General features: G+C 39.1%; 4 protein-coding genes across 4 annotated transcripts in view; 2 read left to right on the top strand and 2 right to left on the bottom strand.

The window, feature by feature from the left end:
- The window catches only part of LOC123877618 (dopamine receptor 1-like), a 125,879-nt gene that overhangs the window by 45,117 nt on the left and 58,557 nt on the right, over positions 1–22,205 (top strand). The window lies entirely within an intron of this gene.
- Positions 143–5,324, bottom strand: LOC123877620 (achelase-2-like). The gene is made up of 4 exons (XM_045924446.1): positions 5,166–5,324; positions 4,049–4,202; positions 2,597–2,855; positions 143–801 (listed from the first exon to the last, which is right to left on the bottom strand). The coding sequence occupies exons 1-4, from the start codon at positions 5,245–5,247 to the stop codon at positions 496–498; spliced, it is 801 nt and encodes a 266-aa protein (XP_045780402.1). The 5' UTR covers positions 5,248–5,324; the 3' UTR covers positions 143–495.
- LOC123877621 (trypsin CFT-1-like) lies at positions 9,040–14,404 on the bottom strand. The gene is made up of 4 exons (XM_045924447.1): positions 14,356–14,404; positions 11,386–11,554; positions 10,226–10,487; positions 9,040–9,327 (listed from the first exon to the last, which is right to left on the bottom strand). The coding sequence occupies exons 1-4, from the start codon at positions 14,402–14,404 to the stop codon at positions 9,040–9,042; spliced, it is 768 nt and encodes a 255-aa protein (XP_045780403.1).
- On the top strand, positions 15,457–18,966 carry LOC123877622 (trypsin CFT-1-like). Its single transcript, XM_045924448.1, has 4 exons — positions 15,457–15,505; positions 16,228–16,393; positions 18,143–18,398; positions 18,679–18,966. Exons 1-4 carry the CDS (start codon positions 15,457–15,459, stop codon positions 18,964–18,966), a joined length of 759 nt encoding a protein of 252 aa, XP_045780404.1.

Genomic DNA, 22,205 nt, shown 5'->3' with positions numbered 1-22,205 from the left:
ACACCGCTTTTCTACAATTTTATTATATGTATAGATTCAGTACATAATCATCCCAAGAAAAGTCCCACCATTTCTCAAATACTGGCGACGGAACGAACCTGAGCAAAGAGGAGATATAGGGATGATAAAATAAAACTGCAAATATTTTTAGCTTCATTTTATTGTAATCATATTATGTGAATCAATAAACTTGTAACACTGCGTAAGGTATACTTTACATAAAACTTTACATAAAGAAAAAAAAAACCGTGGAATTTTTTAGGAAGTTAGGTTTCACTCGTATTTGAATTATTTCATTATCAGTTCGCCGTAACGAGGTCGTATGTAGTTATGTACCGCGTATAGGCAGTGCGGCGCGCGCGCATTTTAGCGAGAAACTACTTTTTAACCGACTTCAAAAAAGGTGGAGGTTCTCAATTCGACGGAATCTTTTTTTTTACCTTTTAAGTAAGCTAAGGAAAACTAAAGCATACCTATGTAGTACATAAATAACTCTTAAGAGTTGGCTCGTATAAACGCTAAATATGGAGAAATTCTTGTGAAGACGGTTGGAAAGCCGAGTGTCCCACAAGTAGCTATTCCATTTCTAAAACTGGTGAGGCCTGCAACCACATTGTTGAAGAGCAGAGCAGATCCACCGTCACCGTTGCATGGACCTTCTGCCCTGGTGGAAGTCGCTCTTGCACATACTTTTGTAGTAGGGTCAACTATGGCGTTTATTAATTGGCATCTAGCTATGTTGGTTGTCCTGAGTGCAACACTTTGGAGCTCTTCTGAAGGAGCGTTGCCTAGCAAAACCGGCTAAAAAGAGAGTAGAATATTAGAATCGATGTTTATATATCAACAAGTGTAAATTAAAAATTTATAACACCCCCGACAAGTGCAGGTTACAGTAACTAGAAAAGAGCTGATAACTTTCAAACGGATGAACCGATTTTCTTGGATTATAGCTAAGAACACTCTCGATCAAGCCACCTTTCATACAAAAACAAACTAAATTAAAATCGGTTCATTAGTTTAGGAGCTACGATGCCACAGACAGATACACAGATACACACGTCAAACTTATAACACCCCTCTTTTTGGGTCGGGGGTTAAAAACAGAATATCAGTAGAAAATGACTTTTTTTTTAAAATCCTTTATTATAGGCTTTTACATTTATGCATGTCAGCCTAATTTATGACTTGGGTACAACTAATTAACCGACTTCCAAAAAAGGAGGAGGTTCTCAATTCGTCGGGATCTTTTTTTTTTTTTTTTTTTTATGTATGTTCCCCGATTACTCAAAGACCCCTGGACCGATTTGGAAAATTTTTTTTTTGTTTGAAAGGATATACTGTGCAGGTGGTCCCATATAAATTTGGTGAAGATCTGATGAATATCTTCGGAGATGGAGAACAGAACTCCTCAATGGATAGGAGCAAATTGCTCGCAATCAGTGTAATAGCTTAGTAAACAGTAGGGTTTTAACTGGGCACAGCATATTATAGTACAGTAGGGCCACTAAAAATTGTGAAATAAAAAATTTTCAAAAGAAAAATAAAACCGACTTCAAAAACGACAAACACTAAAAAGTAAAAAATAACTTTTGTTTAGCTACACGTGTAATGCACCTAGGTATGAAGTCGGGCGAGCTTCACTCTTGGATTTCTAATTTTGTTTTAATATGCTCGCTCGACTTCATACCTAGGTGCATTACACGTGTAGCTAAACAAAAGTTATTTTTTACTTTTTAGTGTTTGTCGTTTTTGAAGTCCGTTTTATTTTTCTTTTGAAATTTTTTTAGCCAAACTTATTGTCTCAATAACTGACACCAAATGAACACATAATGCGTCCTGTGGGAAACACGGGGGAACCTGAGACATGGAGTGTAGGTATATGTCGAAGCGAAATGGTATAAGCCGGGAGTTAGCCAACTCCCTTAGGGATATATCTAACGCCCGGGGGATGTTAAAACGACATCTTAATTAGACTGTTTCAATAAACAAATCTAGTGATATCATAGCATACAGTTTAAGGGCCGGCGCACATATGGCGGAGCGCAGCGCAGAGCACGCCCGCGAAGTTTTCTAGTCGCGTGACACATTATGCGAATTTCTACCAGAGAATGCGCGAGCACGCGCGGGACTGCGCGCGAATGCGCGAGTATCCGCACGGATGCACAATTGATTTTAGATATTATTTCAATGAGGACAATGTCGATAATATTTTGACTGTGAAAAATGCTCTGCGCTGCGCTCCGCCATATGTGCGCCGGCCCTTACAGTTATATGAGTTCATAAGATGTGTGGGTTGCCTGGAAGAGATCACTATAGTGTGTTTTATTGTTTTTTTGTTTGTAAATCTATTTCATTTTTTGTCATTGTTTTAAACAATAAAATATTTAAATAAATAAATAAAATACTGAGCGTCTGATAATTGATCTGACAATAGAACCAAGTGCCCGGCCGCACCTATTACAGTTCATGAGATACAGCCCACTGACGGACAGACAGACGGACGGACGGGCGGGCGGACAGCGGAATCTTAATAATAGGGTCCCATTGGCGCCCTTCGGATTAATAAGCCAAAAAAGCAAAACGTTTATAATCTTACTGTAACGGCTCCCCATCCAATAGTTATAACTATCAAATCATCAGGAATAACCAGGTTGGCGGGAGCAAGGTTTGCAGGTTGAACTGTGGCGCTGAATCGTATGGGAGCTGCCACCTTGATCAGACCGATATCGTTATCAATGGTGACAGGATTGTAGCCTGGATTGATGATGAATCTAATCACATTGATTACTCTTCCACCGCTGTTATACCTGGTTGAACCGACTCGGACTTGGTATCCATTCGTGGCACCATCGGTTCTGTGAACAAAAAAAGGTATGAGGTACTTAGGCGTGTGTCCCAATTATGGGCAAACGCAAATGACTGCAGGCAAGCCAAAGAGGCTTTCCCTAACATAGATCAACGACAAACTAACAAACTAACTACTCCGCCTGGACAAAGATAAACTTAGGAAGCTGGTGGGACTCATAACAGCGCATAACCCACTAAACAAACACCTTTTCGTTATAGGTGTTACCGACAATCCTCTGTGAAGGGCCTGCATGGAGGTCCATGAAACACCAACGCACGTGCTCCTGGAGTACACAGGCGTGACAGAACAACGAGAACGTCATTTGGGATCCCCAACCTCACTTCATGAAGCCCTCGGCAACGTGGGCGGTTTACTTGGCTTCTGGAGCGAGCTTGGATGGCTGGAGTGAAGACTTCGGCGGGGAGGGGCAACGCACGCACAACAGACGGAAACGTTTAAGTGCGGAAACTAGGCCAGAGAGAAGAAGAAGATGGTGTGATGTTCGACAGTTCGGCTGTCTTAGCTTAGGCATAGTCTATTGGCAACACCGTGAGACATTCAGTCAGTCAGTCAATCTTTTTTCACTCTCTCACATTCGAACTGCCATCGAGTACATCGCTTTCCATTTAATAATAATTATTTAGTAAAGAATATAGAGCATATTTTCACGAACTCGGATCGGATTCGTAACCGCTCTGTAAAGCGTCCATTCGCTTTCGACGGAGGTAAAACGAGACAGTATGTCTCTATGTGAGAGTAAATAGATGTAAATAAATTAATGTAATTAATTAATTATTGTATATACTAGCTGTTAACCGTAACTTCCTCGTGAGACTGTAAACTGACGAAAGATTGTGAATCGTAACATACTGCTTATAATTTAACGACTGTTCTGAGCGACGATAAATTATATTTGCGAAAAAAATGAAATAAATCAAAACTATACAGCGTGTAACAACAAAAACTTAACGTTATTATCATACGCCATCATTCGCCTTATCTTGTAGTTTTACTGATTTAGTATTTTTACAAACCCGCATCGTATAGCGTACAAAACTCGGGTCAATGCCCCACCTACGACGCGGCATTGACTTCGAGTGGCCTATTTACGCAACTACACGGTGTATTTGCCAAAATCTAAAGTTTATCATCAGACGACAACAGCGTTAGAGTTCAGGCCTACGTTGTTTTCTGACTTACGGTAAGCACGAAGCTGCTGAGACCAGAGTAGTTCTGGATACGATGGAACTACCACAAACAAGACGTCCGGATAACAGAAGAGGTGCGGCAAACGGGTAGGATTGAATAGTGGTTGGTGATCCACCAACAATCCTCGTCTCTGGCTGTGAGAAATCTGAAATGATAATAACGAACAATATAAGTACTGTTAAGAGTCCATTACACAATTTATCTAGGGGTCTCTCCGTCACTCGCTCCATACAAACGTAGTTCGTTTCTCATTGGAATACTAACCAATCATACCTACCGCTACTACTTTACTAAAAGCTTCTGTTATAATTTATAATTACTACTTATAACTTTATAAGTAAAATGTAATCCTGTATTGTAATCCCATTTGGCCTTATTTTTATATGTAGTCTAAAATGTAAAATTATATTAGGTGTAACGCTGTCGATTACAAATAAATGAATAAAAAAATAAAATAAAATACTCAATGGAATTTTGTAGAAACGTTCCGGGAACTAATATCTATGCCTGTGGTTTTCCATATTTCCGTTAAAATATTCGGTTTCAAAGTTACGCAGTCTTAAAAATTCACATAAGTACAAATCTTTGAGCCCCTGTAATTTTAAAACTACATATTTTGAAAAAAATCTAAAACACCACAGGCACAGATATTAGTTTCTAGAATATGTCTGCAAAATTTCATGGACTTTGGTTGCTTTATATTCAAATGAATTTGGGACTACGATTGCATGGAGTAAGTGAGGGATAGAGTTAAGGGTCCATTACACAATTTAAAACACCACAGACACAGATATATTTCTGCAAAATTTCATGGACATTGGTTGCTTAATATTGTGTCAGAAGGTAAGCTATAAGACCGCTTGCAATGCATTCTGTCTGAAATAATATTATATTTATGTGCAGTAAAAAAGTCAAAGTCAAAGTCATTTATTCAAATTGGGTACTATTGTACACTTTCTGATTGTCAAACAATGATGTAGTGGTAATAATTAATTACGTTAACTTAAAACTAAAGCTTCGAGGGTTCCAAACGCGCCCAAGTCTGAGAAGAGCCCACAACAAACTCAGCCGGGTATTCTTTTTTTATAGAAATTTAAAAAATATTTACCAGAAGGTATTTGCTCTTCAATCTGCGTTATAGCAGATGCTAAAAATACGAATTCTAAAACAAGAAACAACTTTGCAACCATGTTGACACGATGAACGTCTACTGTCCTATAGTTTGATCTATGAATTAGTATGTAGTACTGTTATATATACTGGCCTTTTATCTCATTTTAAACCGGAATAATTTTACTATATTTAACAATCTATATACATAATATTATAAATAAAACGGTTGTGTTTGTCTGTGATTTCGAAATGACTGTTTTTTCTTACGACGTTATCCATACTTAATATTATAAATACGAAAGTGTGTCTGTCTGTCTGTCTGCTACCTTTTCACGGCCTAACAGTTTTACTGATTCTGACGAAATTTGGTACAGGGTTAGCTTATATCCCGGGGACGGACATAGGCAACTTTTATCCCGGAAAATCAAATAGTTCCCACGGAACGCGGACGAAGTTGCGGGCATCCTCTAGTAAGATATAATTGTGATGACCGGTACATGCCACGATTAAATTGATGATTTTGATATTTATTGAACTGATGACTTGTCGATACTTATTTATGGATTCGTAACTCAAAAGAAAAAACGGAACCCTTAAGGATCACTTTGTTGCGTTGTCTATCTGTCTGTCTGTCCGTCCGTCCGTCCGTCCGTCCAACGTGTCTGTCAAAAAATCTATAGGTTACTTCCCGTTGATCTAGAATCATGTTTGGCAGGTAGGTAGGTCTTATAGCACAAGTAAAGGAATGAATCTGAAAACCGCGAATTTGTGGTTACATCACAGAAAAAAATATTAAAATATGTTTCAATTTTCAAAGTAATATAACTAATACCAAGTGGGGTATCATATGAAAGGGCTTTACCTGTACATTCTAAAACAGATTTTCATTTATTTTGAACCATATTGGTTTTTGATTTATCGTGCAAAATATTGGAAGAAATACCCGAGCACGGAACCCTCAGCGCGCGAGTCTGACTCGCACTTCGCCAGTTTTTTTATCAGTCGTACCTACGGAAAAATTGTTATTTTGCCCGGATCGAGTCGCGGGCAACTTTAATGTTAATGCTAAATAGATTGAGTTGAGTACATTGACACCAGACTGAAATTAACAGACAGTTGAACATAGTAACTTGAAAATAAACAATTTTGAGGCAAAAAGTAAATAAACATCATAGTTAAGTAAACACTACATCATAGGATGAAATGCGCTTGATTTATCTGCCTTGTTTTGTTGTCCTTGCTACAGCATTGACTGTGATACTTATAAAAATGGTGTCATCTTGATAAAAGTGTTTTATTGTAGACTTTATTTAATGACAAACAAAAAACACATTATATTCGTTCTAAATAAACAAAACGCGAGTTATGACACTTTATTCTAACAAAAACACAACCTTCGATCCGCCCGATAATGGCCTAATTATGCGAAGCTAGAACCTTAAAGGCCTATTAATCGCTACGCAATTACGCATATTATTATAAATGCGAAAGTGTGTTTGTTGGTTGGTTTGTCCTTCAATCACGCCGCAACGGAGCAACGTATCGACCTGTTTTTATACATGGATGTAGTCGAAGACCTGGAGGGTAACATAGGGTACTTTTATCCCGGAAATGTAAAGTGTTCCCACGGGATTATTGAAATTCAAAATCCACGCTGACGAAGTCGCGGGCAACAGGTAGTCAGCTAGTCCATACTAATATTATAAATGCGAAAGTGTGTCTGTCTGTCTGTTTGCTAGCTTTTCACGGCCTATCAGTTTGACCGATTTATATGAGGTACAGAGGTAGTTTGCGACCCGGAAATTGACATAGGCAACTTTTTATCCCGGAAAAGCAAAGATTTGCCACGGGATTTAAAAAAAAATCTAAATCTCCGCAGACGAAGTCGCGGATATCATCTCGTGTATTTATAGTTTTATGTTTGTTTATAAATATTAATTTGTTTACAAAATTAACACGTACAGTAATAGCAAACGTTGATTTGCGTTTGTTAAAACATTGCCCATCTCACAGGTTGGATATGGCACGTAAATGTTGATATGAAAAGCGAGCGCTGATGGAGCGACTATGGAGAGCACTCTTAAAACAAATATTTACCAGAACCGGTTTGCTAATCATCAATCTGCGTGACACATACAGCAGAACATATAAAAGTTGATATAAACAGCAAGCGCTGACGCTTGCCTTAGGCCGATCATGGGGAGCACTCTTAAAACAAACACTTACCAGAAGTCGTTTGCTCATCATCAATCGTGTCAGATACAGCAGACCCTAGAAAAGCGACCACGAAAACAACGAACAACTTGCCAACCATGTTGATGATACCAGGGACCTATAGATTGTTTATAAAGCATTGGCAATAGTTATATACATTTTCAATATATACATATAAATAAAATGGAAGTGTCTGTCTGTGATTCCGCACGGAGCCGGAGCCGCACCGGTACTCGGTGTCGCACCGCAAATATGTGCGCGTTGCAAATTTGGATGTGAATAAAGACACACTGCGGTTTCAACTTAGCCGAAAACCGTCTCGTCTATTTGAGGCCTACGGCTATTTGCACAGCTGAGCACATAGAGCATCTGGCTTGTGTAACCAGAACGCAAGCAAAAACTTAGAGTTACTATTATACTACCTTAACACAATCCAATGCCAATAACCATTTGCCTCATCTTGTAGTTTTAGTGGTTTAGTATTTTTCAAACCCGCATTGTATAGCGTGCAAACCTCAGGTCAATGCCCCTCCTACGACGCGGCATTGACTTTGAGTCGCCTATTTACAGAACGTTCGTTGACCTCTAGCGTCAGTCAAATGTTTTATCTGCAATATATTGTGAATTTTCAGAAGATGCAGGATTTTTTTATTTTTGTCATTTTTTTTCTGTGGTATGTTATCAGTAATCATCAGTGCTATCAACTGTCTTCATTTTTGCTTGCGTTTTGGTAGCACCCTGTATATCAATAACCAAAAACGTTTTGTTATAAGTTTTGAATGTCTATTTATCTAAACCGAATCTACAGCTAAACTCGCTTTGCTGAAAAGGAACTTTTTATTTTAACATTCTGGGATCGGTTGCTACGGAAAATAAGGACAACGTATCTCGTCCCTCGTCAAAAATTCAAAATTCAAAATAATTTTGTTCAATTAAACTTTTACAAGTACTTTTGAATCGTCAAAGCATGTACCACTGGTACGGAATGCCTTTCCTACCGAGAAGAACCAGCAAAAAAACTCGGCGATTGCTCTTTTCAAAGATTTAATATGCAATATTATGCCACGTATAAAAGTAATTGAAGTCCCGCGCATTTCTGGAGCGAGCTATAGGTCAAATCTACGCTCTTCGGTCGAAAATCGGTTCGAAACTAATCAGGATTACATCCACTAAATACGTCAGTATGGCCGTAACAATCTATACTTATAATGGAAATCACTTACGATATTTTAAACGTTAAAACTCTTATCATTATGTTGATCAATTGAGCAATCACACTATAATATTATAAAGGCGAAAGTTTGTGTGTGTGTGTGTGTGTGTGTGTATGTGTGTTTGTGTGTGTATGTTTGTTACTCCTTCACGCAAAAACTACTGGACGGATTTGGCTGAAATTTGGAATGGAGTTAGATAATATCCTGGATTAGCACATAAGCTACTTTTTATTCCGGAAAATCAAAGAGTTCCCACGGAATTTTGAAAAACCTAAATCCACGCGTGCGATATCGCGGGCATCGGCTAGTCACCAATAAGTAATAGAACGATGAGGATGTTGGAATCAAACAGAACTTTCGGCCTTTGTTCTTTCATTGTATTTGTTATAAACTTATAGCATACTAAGGTAAAAATGGTTAGCAAAATATAATTCTAAGTGGTTAAGAATTGTTCCTAATCCAGGTGACGTATCTGGAAACTCTTGCGTAAACACCAGGCCAGTGAGCCGAAGCGCATTGAGCGCCAAAGCTGGTGACGCCCACTACCACATTGCTGCGGAGAAGAGCGGTGCCAGAGTCCCCGAAGCATGAGCCACGGCCGCCGGCTGGCCAAATTGCGCACAACATGTTTGCGGTGATGGTGCCGCCGCCATAGATGCTTTGGCATCTGGCTTGGTTGACCGTCTGGAGACCAACATGACGGAGCGACTCCGATGGGCTTCCATTAACCTAGAAACCAGATTTACAAAAGTTTATGAGCGTGGTGTCGTGATTTATTCATATTTGTCATGGTTTGGCAAAGGAATTGTCTAATAAACGGAAATCTGCCCCCCGATTGTGTAAGAAAAAATTATTTATGGTTATCGTTATCGTCAAGAAATTCTGCCCTTTGATTGGTTCATTCGCTGTTTACAGCCAATCAAAGGGCAGAATTTCTCGACGATAACGATAACCATGAATAAGTTTTTCTTACACAATCGGGAGGCTAGTTAGTATGCTTAGAGATGGTCAAAATTATCAAAACGTAATATTTGAAGGTTTTTACGAAGGTTTGAAGGGTATACGATTCATGACCTCTTTGCCTACGGAAAAGTTTCAGTGGGCAAGAGCTCGAGCTAGAGAAAGGAGCGATGTGCATTGTAAGGAGGTCTACCTTTCCTGAGGATGCTCCGTTGTCGGAGCGAAGCGTGCATCGAGTGTGTTCTGGTGGATTTGTGTGGTGTTGTGTGGTGGTACTTGGGGCTTGCTTGGTGGCTAGCTTTTCCTGCATGCTTAGCAGTGGGAGGTGGGTGGTATTTAGTACGTCGCTTGCTGCATGTTGTACCATAAAGATTTGCCTTGTTCACCAAATTAGGGTTTTTATTCCTTGGATTCTTAATGTAGTAGAGCATGCCTAAGACTTCCACCAAGATATTCCTTTTTTTTAAATTATATAGACTAGCGCTTGGCTGCAATCAGACCTGCTAGCAAGTGATGATGCAACCTAAGATGGAGCGCGCTTGCCTAGAAGTTGCCTATTCACTCTTGACTTGAAGGTACCCATATCATAGGTGGAAGGGAAAACTGATGCCGAAAGGGCGTTCCGTTTGTCTTGTCACCAAAAAATATATAATTTTAATAAACGTACTGTGGTAAATCCCCATCCAATAGCTATAACGTTGGAGTTGTCAGGGATGTTGAGGTTGGCTGAAGCGAGGCTTCCCGCGCGGATGGTGGCGGAGCCGAGGGGGATGGCAGTGGACACCCTGATCACACCCACGTCGTTGTCATGGTTCCGTGTGTTGTAGTTCGGGTGGCCGATGAGTTGAGCCACGTTGTGCTGTCGTCCACCACTGCTCACGTTGGTTGAGCCAATCCGGACGCGGTATCTATTGGCGATGGCATTGCGTCTGTGAACAAAAAAATCCTTGCACCTTTTTCTCATTTGAGCACTCATGGCAGAGTGTAGACATGAGTTATCTTTTTTTTTTAAATTATACAGACTGGCGCTTGCCTGCAATTAGACCTGCTAGCAAGTGATGATGCAGCCTAAGATGGAGTGCGCTTGCCTAGAAGTTGCCTATTCACTCTTGACTTCTTTGACTGCTTCTCTTGCAATCTCCTTCCAGCAACATCTGTTAATGGCACTACATGCGTACTTGGAGACAGGCGTATGTAAAGGTTCCGTACCTTAAGGATGCCGTACCCTAATGTTGTATATCAAATCTTTGAAAAGAGCAACCGCCGAGTTTCTTCCTAGTTCTTCTCGGTAGGGAAGGCATTCCGAAACAGTGGTAGATGCACTTGACGATTCAAAAGTAATTGACTAAAATATTTTGAATTTGGAATTTTTTGAATTTTAATAATATACTACAAAAAGTCTCCGCTGTCTGTCCGTCCGTCTGCCAGCAGCGGGCTGTATCTCGTAAACCGTAATTGCGAGAGAGTTGAAATTTTCAAAAAATGTGTATTATTACTATTGCCGCAATAATTTCAAAATGGCCACCATAAAAAAATTGGTTGTCTGTAAAGTCGGTTTACTGACGATAGTTGAAGTGACAACAAAGGCCGATTGTGCTTCTTTGTCGCTCGTTCCGCGCTCTCGCTTGCACTTCAAGCCTTACATGGAACGCCTCAGAGCGAGGTAACGCCGCATGAGTCATGATTTTTCGTGCGTGCAGCCGGCTCTATCGAATCATAAGACGTTGTCACGTCAAAAATTAGGAGTTTTATTTCTTGTACGACGCGGGTACGGAGCGCGAGTCCCTAAAATAAAATTAGCCCTTGACCTATTTTTTTTTTACTTACGGCCAACAATGAGCCGCCGAAAGCAGGGATCTGTTGTTTATGATGGTACAACCACAGTTGTGTCGGAACTGGACGTTGTTGGTGGTTATTTGAAGAGACCCGGCGAACGGATAGGTGTTTATATTGGTCACTGATCCGCCAATGATCCTCTCATGTTGCCGTGGGAGCGCTGGAACAAAAAGAGAAAGACTTTTTACTGGAAAAAAACTGGAAAGGTGCAACTTTCAAACGGCTGAACCGATTTTCTTCGATTAAGTAGATATAGCTAAGAACACTCTCGATCAAGCCACCTTTCAAACAAAAAAACTAAATTAAAATCGGTTCATTAGTTTAGGAGCTACGATGCCACAAACAGATATACAGATACGCACGTCAAACTTATAACACCCCTCTTTTTGGGTCGGGGGTTAGTAAAGGGAAAAGCCGACGCACTGACATCTATCAACGCACAGCTCAAACTACTGGACAGATCTGGTTGAAAGACTTGCAGATACCTAGCTATTATGATATAGACATCCGCTAAGAAAGGATTTTTGAAAATACAACCCCTAAGGGGAAAAATAGGCGTTTGAAATTAGTGTAGCCCACGCGGATGAAGTCACGGGCATAAGTTAGTTATTTATAAGTAGGTACAGTATGTAACTTTTGAAAGTGAAACTAAATTAAACGCTATATTGTTACTTAGCATAATATATTGTATTTATTTAGGTATACAATATATACATACTTAGTTTAAAATATTTGATCCTGTATTTAAACAAGTGTTGATTTAAAAATGTAACAACGCAAGACACATATTCCTACTAGATCGCAAAATATTATTGTAGTAGTTCTGCCCACTGACCTTTTCTAGTACAAGTACGCTGGATCGTGTTTTTTCACGATTCGTCAAAATTTCCGAATTGATGTTCACATTCGTTTTGTTCGTTCGTTGATGAACGTGATTTTAAAATAAAAAGACTATACGTGATTTAAGACGTGTCCGTCATTTTTCACGATTACCGATGCGTGTGAACACGGCCATTTATAAAGCATTGCCGCCGTCAAAAAAGAAACGATTGGTAAACAAGTGTAAATTAAAAATTTATAACACCCCCGACGAGTAAAGGTCTCTAACTAGAAAAGACCGAAAAGACCTGATAACTTTCAAACGGCTGAACCGATTTTCTTGGACTATTCCGCGCCTACGATCCAAAGTATCTGAGTTTTCCAAAACATCATTTTCAAATAAATAATTATGTATCTAGGCAACGTCCATCTTGACAGCTTGACATTTGTCAATTGACATAATATTATGAACCTAACGGTTATCTAACCTTCTTTTCTACAAGAAAACTAGAAAAGAGCTGATAACTCTTAAACGGCTGAACCAATTTTTTTGGATTATAGCTAAGAACACTCTCAATCAAGCCACCTTTCAAACAAAAAAAACTAAATTAAAATCGATTCATTCGTTCAGGCGCTACGATGCCACAGACAGATGCACAGATACACACGTCAAACTTATAACACCCCTCTTTTTGGGTCGGGGGTTAAAAATGACGATTTGTTAAACGTCCTCGTGTAAATAAACACTTAGTGATGAGACATCTGTCAACATACTGTCAACACTTGACACAAAGTTTCCATTTTAATTCCCCGTACGCTCAGTGGGGCGTTTTGAATCGACACAATAAATACATAAATAGCCCCATTTGGTATGCTATAGCATAAGCAAATTTGCTATAGCAAAAGGTGTACCCTATAGGGTGTACCCTATAGGGTACACCTTTTCCAGCGTACTTATGTTTATGTCCACCTCCATTTCAGTGGTTCTGCCAATATTGACTTAACTGAATACCTCAAGGTCAAATTCATTTATTAAAAGTATCATTGTACGCTTTTTAACCCCCGACCCAAAAAGAGGGGTGTTATAAGTTTGACGTGTGTATCTGTGTATCTGTCTGTGGCATCGTAGCTCCTAAACTAATGAACCGATTTTAATTTAGATTGTTTTTTGTTTGAAAGGTGGCTTGGTCGAGAGTGTTCTTAGATATAATCTAAGAAAATCGGTTCAGCCGTTTGAAAGTTATCAGCTCTTTTCTAGTTACTGTTACCTTCACTTGTCGGGGGTGTTATAAATTTTTAATTTACACTTGTATTAGTCAGTCAAAGTTATATCCATACCTAATGCTGTTATTACAGAATTCTATATACCCGTTATCACACTAATCACACTAATCACACTATCACACTTCACACTAATCACACTTAATATTATAAAGGCGAAAGTTTGTATGTGTGTGTGTGTGTGTGTGTGTGTGTGTGTGTGTGTGTGTGTGTATGTTTGTTACTCCTTCACGCTAAAACTACTGCACGGATTGGGCTGAAATTTAGAATGGAGATAGATTATACTCTGGATTAGCACATAGGCTACTTTTTATCCCGGAAAATCAAAGAGTTCCCACGGCATTTTTAAAAAACTACATCCACGCGAACGAAGTCGCGGGCATCAGCTAGTCAGCTAGTCACACTAATATTATAAAGGCGAAAGTTTGTATGTGTGTGTGTGTGTGTGTGTATGTTTGTTACTCCTTCACGCAAAAATTACTGGACAGATTTGGCTGAAATTCGGAATGGAGATAGATAATATCCTAGATTAGCACATAGGCTACTTTTTATCCCGGAAAACCAAAGAGTTCCCACGGGATTTCGAAAATTCTAAATCCACGCGAACGAAGTCGCGGGCGTCAGCTAGTCTACAATATAATAATATGTCGTTAAACCACGAAATAAGCTTAAAATCATTACTTATAAGAGTGTCTGCATTAGTAAATAGCCCCTGACGGGGCTTCATGTTGTAATATTATAATTTTTTTATGATGTAAGACATGAATGCAAATAAATAAAGAATAAAGAATAAAATCGTAAGTTAATCATGTAAGCTAACGCGAGTAAAACTTACAGGTGTATCTAAGCCTTATAACTTACAAGCAACTGTTGTAAGGCCTATGGCCAATAAAAGTACGATTGTCTTCATGGTTCCACGTTTGAATATTAAGACACTATTTAATTATTATTAGCAGTTTCTTTATTTATATAAAAATATGTATATCAGTAATTATCATTATTGATTAGATAAGTATAGGTATTTATTAATTATAATTATCACTCTCAGATAATGTATTGGGGAAACCTAAATATGTACATCATAAAAATACTACTAACAAATGCGCGCGATTTTTCTCGTTCTTAGTTCTCGTTAGTTTTTTAGGGTTCTGTAGTACCTAAAACAAGGAATCCTTATAGTTTCCTCACAGCTCATTTATCCGTCAGTCACATCCAATGTAAAAAATCGGTCAAGTGCGAGTCAGAATTGCGCACCGATGATTCCGTGCTACAATCGTATTTTATTGCACGATATATAAAAACTATTACTATAAAAATAATTAAAAATCATATAGAACATGTAAAACCCTTTTATATTATGATACCCCACAGGGGTATAGTAATCTTACTTTGGAAGTTGAAAATACTAAATTTTGGCAGGTAGGTATGTCTTATAGCACACGTAAAGGAGAAAATCTACAAACCGTGAATTTGTGGTTACATCACAAAAAAAAATTAAGATGTGTTCATGAACAAATACATAATTAGTATTTTCAATTTTAAAAATAAGATAAGTATACCAAGTTGACTATCATAATATTATGAAAGGGCTTTACCTGTACTTTCTAAAACAAATTTTCATTTATTTTATGCATAATAGCTTCTGATTTATCATGCAAAATGTCGGAAAAAATACTCGAGCACGGAACCTTCGACACGCGAGTGTGATTCGCACATAGCCGGTTTTTTTTGGGCAATCGTGTAATAATTAATACTCGTAACACTTTTGTCTATGCAATAGATAACACATTAGCACTAAGCCGAGGCTCACAAATACATTTGGATTAGTTACAATAGATTACCTGATTAAAGAGATTTAGGTAGTTATCTGGTATCTAATAAATAATACTTACCTATAGGATATTTTGGGATTATATATAACAAGTATCATACCTATAGTTTCAATAGCTTCACCAGTTGACAATGTGGAAACTTCACGTTTTATTAGCCATTTGCCTTGCGACCGCTGAGGGTAAGTAAAGAAATCATTTTTTTTACTAGCGACCCGCCCTCGCTTCGCACGGGTAGTTTATCACAATTTTCGTAGGGATTTTTTCGCAAATAAAATATAGCCTTTGTCACTCAGGAATAATGTAGCTTTCTACTGGTGAAAGAATTTTCAAAATCGATTCAGTATGTCCAGAGATTACTTCATACAAACAAACTTACAAACTTTACCTCTTTATAATATAAGTATAGACTAGTTTATGGCCATGACTTCGTCCGCGTGGTCTGCACCAATTTCAAACCCCTATTTTACTCCCCCCCTAAGGTTGGGTTTTCGAAAATCCGCTCACAGTGGAGTTCTGTTCCCACCCGGAAGCAGTGCAGGTGCCACGCTGCTTCCGGGAGGGTATGTATGACTCACTGGCAGGTCAGAATACCCACTAAAACCCAGCGGCGCCGTTTGCCTCATGAAGAGACGACACAGAAACGCAGTTTGCATACAACTGTGCCGTCTCAACTATACCAACCACATTAATGTATCCCTACGGGGTACCACCGCCTATTGTGTAGTTGGGTTCTCGTTTACGGCACGGGTATAGTGACCCGTACAGCCCCTGCGCTAACCCGGCTAGCGTGGATAACGTACGGGTGTACGGGGCGTCCCACCGCCTCATACCCCGATTGCCATCTCGACCTGTTGCGTATTATACATGGGTACCTAAGTAACCTCACGTTTTAATATTATAGCGCTCCCGCAAAAGGGGAGGATAGTCGGCGGATCAGTGGTCAACATAAGCCAGTACCCTTTCGCGGCCGTCCTCTTAGTGTCGTATAACAATGCGGCCTTCCGACAAGACTGCGGTGGACTCATCATCAACAACAGATCCATCATGTCCGCCGCCCACTGTTGGGTGTAAGAATTTTTTATAACCATTATCATCATCAGCCTGTGGACGTCCACTGTTGTACATTCTTAAATTCACTGATAAAAGCCTCAATAACTCAGCGGTTGAGGAGCGGACTGAATTCCGAAAAGTCGGCGCGCGGTTCAAACCCCACCCGTTACACTATTGTCGTACCCACTCATGGCACAAGCTTTACGCTTATTTGGAAAGAGGAGCATATTCTGCAAAGCGTGGCCTGCAAAATTTATTGAACCCAGTCATCTCACCTTCTTAGCTTATTATGTCATCATGTAAAAATTATTAATTACTAAGCAATTTGTCTTTCAAAAATTCATCAACAGTAAAGCAATGATGAGGCCTAGAATGGAGCGCGCTTGCGTACAAGCTGCCTATAATTCAAAGCAGAAAATGCGGACGCTGTGGAAAGACATTCCATCTCTAGAGGTTTGAATCAGAAACGTTGAGCAAAAACGTTTCGGGCTAGTAGATTGGATGTCGACCATATTAGGCCGCAATTACACCTTTAAATTTTACTTTACTAATGTAAGTTGGTATCCTCAGGAAAGTAGGAAAGTCATTTGTGGGAATGAGTGTAATGTAATCACACTAATATTATAAAGGCGAAAGTTTGTGTGTGTGTGTGTGTGTGTGTGTGTGTGTGTGTGTGTGTGTGTGTGTGTGTGTGTGTGTGTGTGTGTGTGTGTGTGTGTGTGTGTGTGTGTGTGTGTGTGTGTGTGTGTGTGTGTGTGTGTGCGTGTGTGTGTGTGTGTGTGATACTCCTTCACGCAAAAACCACTGGACGGATTTGGCTGAAATTTGGAATGGAGATAGATAATATCCTGGATTAGCACATAGGCCTCTTTTTATCCCGGAAAATCAAAGAGTTCTCACGGGATTTTGAAAAACCTAAATCCACGCGGGCGAAGTCGCAGGCATCGGCTAGTTTATAATAAAACTCTACAGTCAATTTTAGACTTTTCATTACTCAAGTTTAAAAAATCTATTAAAAGTATGCTCCTGTAAAAAGCATATTATACAATCGAAGATTTTGTACCTAAATGACAAAAAAGCATGGATTTGACTCGCTCCAGCAATGCGTGGGGCTGCAATTGCTTGTATATAGTAGATAGTAGATATAGTAGATATAGTAGTATATAGTAGATGTAGTATATGTAGTAGTAGATATATAGTAGATATATAGTATCCGTACGTAGTCGAAATTCCTCGAACACGTACGAAACGATTTGCTTCCTCTTTCCTAATTCGAACCGCTAGGATATGGAACGCCCTTCCGGCGTCAGTTTTCCCTTCCACTTATAATATACCCATATTCAAGTCAAGAGTGAATAGGCAACTTCTAGGCAAGCGCGCTCCATCTTAGGCTGCATCATCACTTGCTAGCAGGTCTGATTGCAGCCAAGCGCTAGTCTATATAATTTAAAAAAAAAAAGATACAGTCTATGGCATATTATTGTAAATTGTAAATTGAACACTTGAACAGAGCAACTTTCGAATTTCTTGCTGGTTCTTCTCGGTAGGGACGGCATTCCAGTGGTAGATTATTTTGACGATTCAAAAGCACTTGTAAAAAGTTTATTTGAATAAAAATCTATTCTATTGCCTTGTTTTCTAAGTGTCATTTAGCTTACTAAATCTGTTGCCAATTAATTACGTAAACGGGAGTGAAACTTACAGGTGTAACACAGCCTAAGGGGTTTCTCGCCGTACCGTGGTAATTTATTCTAATTTTTTTGTAGGGGAAAGAATCCTCGGTTTGCAGTCCGAGTCGGTTCAACCAACGCAAACAGTGGTGGTGCTTTCCATTACGTAGCAAGACATATCACCCATCCCAACTACAATATTGGTACATTTATGAATAACGATATTGGAATTGTGCGCTTGTCAACTGCAATTTCATTCGGAAACAATGTCCGAGCTGGAGCGATTGCTGGATCGAATTTTAATGTCCCGAATGGCGCCAACGTTTGGTCAATTGGATGGGGTCTTATGAGTGTGAGTACATCGTTCTTTTTTTTTAAAAGAATATTAGCCATGCTGACATGACTGATACTCTCCTTTCCCCTCCAATTAAGCGTAAAGCCTGTGCCAGGAGTGGGTACGACACTGAGTGAACAGTCTTTACTCCCTTACTATCATTGGTTTTACTTTTTTTATTGGTACCTTTCTTATATATAAAAGCACCAGACTAGGATAAAACAAGCAATTTTGGGCCTCAAAAATCATATTTGTGCTCCTCAACAAACGTCTATTGATATTTTTAATGCATTTTCAGTGGGGAGGACAATTGTCTGAACAACTACGCCATGTTCAACTCAGAACAGTAAGCCAGAGTGATTGCCAGAGAGCTTACGTTTCTAATACGATCAATGATAACATGCTGTGTGCGGGCTGGCATACGGATGGCAGAGGTTCCTGCACCGCGGATTCTGGCACACCTCTGCTTCTCAGCAATACAGCTGTAGGTGTCACTTCTTTTGGCACTGGGTGTGGGGAAGCGCGCTGGCCTGGCGTTTATGCAAGGGTTTCCAGATACACTAGCTGGATTCAAGCTAATGCCTAAGAAGTTAATCAAAAAATAAAAAATATTGTATGAACTATGCCTTCTCTTTTATTTTATTTTTGTTGTTATAAACTAAAAATTCATTAAAAAAAATTGTTTACGTGGAGAAACGACCTATGCCAGACACTTTTTGGCTCTGCTTCGTAATAGACCGAATTGTAAACAATTACCAGACAGCTTACGGTGTAACTAACGCTACCACTGCTAACATGCTCTGTGCGGGCTGGCATACGGACGGCAGAAGTTTCTACACCGGGGATTCTGGCACAGCTCTGCTTCTCAGCAATACAGCTGTTGGTGTCAATTCTTTCGGCACAAGGTGTGGGGAGCGTGCTGGACTGGCGATTATGCAAGGGTTACACTAACTGGATTCAAGCCTAAGAAGTTAACAAAAAATAAAAAATATTGTATGAACTATGCCTTCTCTTTTATTTTATTCAAGTGCCGAAGAAGTTAATAAAGTAATAAAAATTATTCTATGAACTATGCCTTCTCTTTTATTTTATTATTGCTGTTATCACACTAATATTATAAAGGCGAAAGTTTGTATGTGTGTGTGTGTGTGTGTGTGTATGTTTGTTACTCCTTCACGCAAAAACTACTGGACGGATTTGGCTGAAATTCGGAATGGAGATAGATAATATCCTGGATTAGCACATAGGCTACTTTTTATCCCGGAAAACCAAAGAGGTCCCACGGGATTTAGAAAAACCTAAATCCACGCGGACGAAGTCGCGGGCGTCAGCTAGTACATAATAAATCATCAATTAAAATAATATTCAATAACGTGAAAAAATGACTTATGCCAGACAATTTTTGGCTCTGCTTCGTAAATAGATGGAATTGTAAGCCTAAAAAGATAGCCCACGTGTGGACGCTATCACTACTTACATCTGTGTGGGCTGGGCATGCAGATGGTAGAGATTCCTGCATTATAACTCTGGTTTTGTTGTGTCACTTCTTTTGGCACTTGAGGCTGGTCTGGCATTTATGCAAGAGGTTCAACATAATATTATACGCTAATGTCTAAGTAGTGATTCAACTAATAAAACTATTCTTGACTCCCTTTACACAGGTTCAAAAAATCTATTAAAAATATGCTCCTGAGAAAAGCATATTATACTATCGAAGATTATGTAAATGATAAAAAAGCGTGGATTTGACCTGCAATTCGCTCCAGCAATGCGCAGGACTTCAATTGCTTTTATACATGGCATAATATTGTTTATCAAATCTTTGAAAAGAGCAACCGCCGAGTTTCTTGCTGGTTCTTCTCGGTAGGAAAGGCATTCCGAACCAGTGGTAGATGCTTTTGACGATTCAAAAGAACTTGTAAAAGTCTAATTGAATAAAAATATTTTGAATTTGAATTTGAATATGTTTTATTTTTTCCCAAATAAAATTAATAATTCAATGTGAGAACCCCATCTACAATAATCGTATACGACGTTTGCCAGACATTTTTGTAGCCCTGTGTTAGAACAAGTGAAATTAAAAATTTATAACACCCCCGACAAGTGAAGGTTACAGTAACTAGAAAAGGGGTGATAACTTTCAAACGGCTGAACCGATTTTCTTGGATTATAGCTAAAAACACTCTCGACCAAGCCACCTTTCAAACAAAAAACAATCTAAATTAAAATCGGTTCATTAGTTTAGGAGCTACGATGCCACAGACAGATACACAGATACACACGTCAAACTTATAACACTCCTCTTTTTGGGTCGGGGGCTAAAAAGAAAAATTTCGGATGTTTCTTGAAAACATGTTTGTGATTGGTTAATGACTCAAAATGGTTAATGTCCACTGAGATTTTGGTCTCTATCATTTGTATGGAATTACGTAAAAGAGAGAGCGCCATACTAATTTCCGCGGATAGAGTATAACTACTGAGTCGGCGCTTAACATAAATGATATTAGTTTCTTATTAAGTTTTTAATTGGAGCGCCGCCATCCGGAAAATGGCCGGTGGAACGGAATCTTCCGTGTAATGGCGCAGTATTATCATTTCTGAATAGGGTCACCATCCCTTCGGGTTTTCCGAAATTGTATATATTATGTAGGTAGTCACATAGGTGTGTGAAGTCTGCCAATCAGCACTTAGCTAATGTGGTGGGCTATGACCCGTGCTCAGTAATCCGTGGAGTTGAGGCGATGATGAATGCGAGTACCACATATTATAACCTACTAGCCGATGCCCGCGACTTCGTCCGCGTGAAATTAGGTTTTTAAAAATCCCGTGGGAACTCTTTGATTTTCCGGGATAAAAAGTAGCCTATGTGCTAATCCAGGATAGTATCTATCTCCATTCCAAATTTTAGCCAAATCCGTCCAGTAGTTTTTGCGTGAAGGAGTAACAAACATACACACACACACACACACACACACACACACACACACACACACACACATACAAACTTTCGCCTTTATAATATTAGTGTGATACCTATCTCGTTTCGAATGTTACAAAATGAAACCAACCGAATAACTCTACAGAATACTGGACGCCCAAGTTCCGACCCTTGAAAACATTTTAGATCGGGATCATTTAATTCGATGGGACATGTAAATTAATTTCTCTTTTGCATTTTGATTAGGGCCACGTTTGCGGTCTTTTAATATTAATTCAAATTGCCCATTACCCTTTGGATTGAAAATGGGAGAAGTAGAAATTATGCGTGATAAGTTACACTAATTGACAGGCATTTAGGTATTTAGAGGATTGTCCAGATGTAAATATTCATACAAAAAACAATAGCATTTTTCTCTACGTAAGTCCAATTTTAATAATACTTTTTGTACCAACATTTTAAGTTTTCGCTTTGTAACTTGTCATTTGTGTTGCAATAAAGTAAATACATGCATACATACCTATATGTAGCGCGTTCAATCGAAGGTTAACAAGAGAAAGAAAACAAACCTCTAAAGCGGAAAATGAGCTCAAAGCCGGAGCGAGAAAGCGCAGTGAGCTGGAAACCTTCCACTAGGCTGGCTCATTCAGCGGCCGTGTTATTATAAAATTACACACCACGTAATTTCCATCAAGCCTATTGCGTATCACAGTGGAGTGTAGTTTAGATCATTATCATCATCATTATCAACTGGTGAGACGTCCACTGCTGGATATAGTAGGTCTCGTATAGGCGCTTTCACACGCTGCGAATTTCCACCGCATATCAAATAATATAAAAATATAAACCGGTCAAGTGCGAGTCAGCCTCGCGCACTGAGGGTTCCG

This window comes from Maniola jurtina, chromosome 24 (assembly GCF_905333055.1).
Source record: "Maniola jurtina chromosome 24, ilManJurt1.1, whole genome shotgun sequence".
Taxonomy (NCBI): domain Eukaryota; kingdom Metazoa; phylum Arthropoda; class Insecta; order Lepidoptera; family Nymphalidae; genus Maniola; species Maniola jurtina.
Note: the sequence above shows the minus strand (reverse complement) of the source record. Positions and strands in the feature narration are given on the sequence as shown.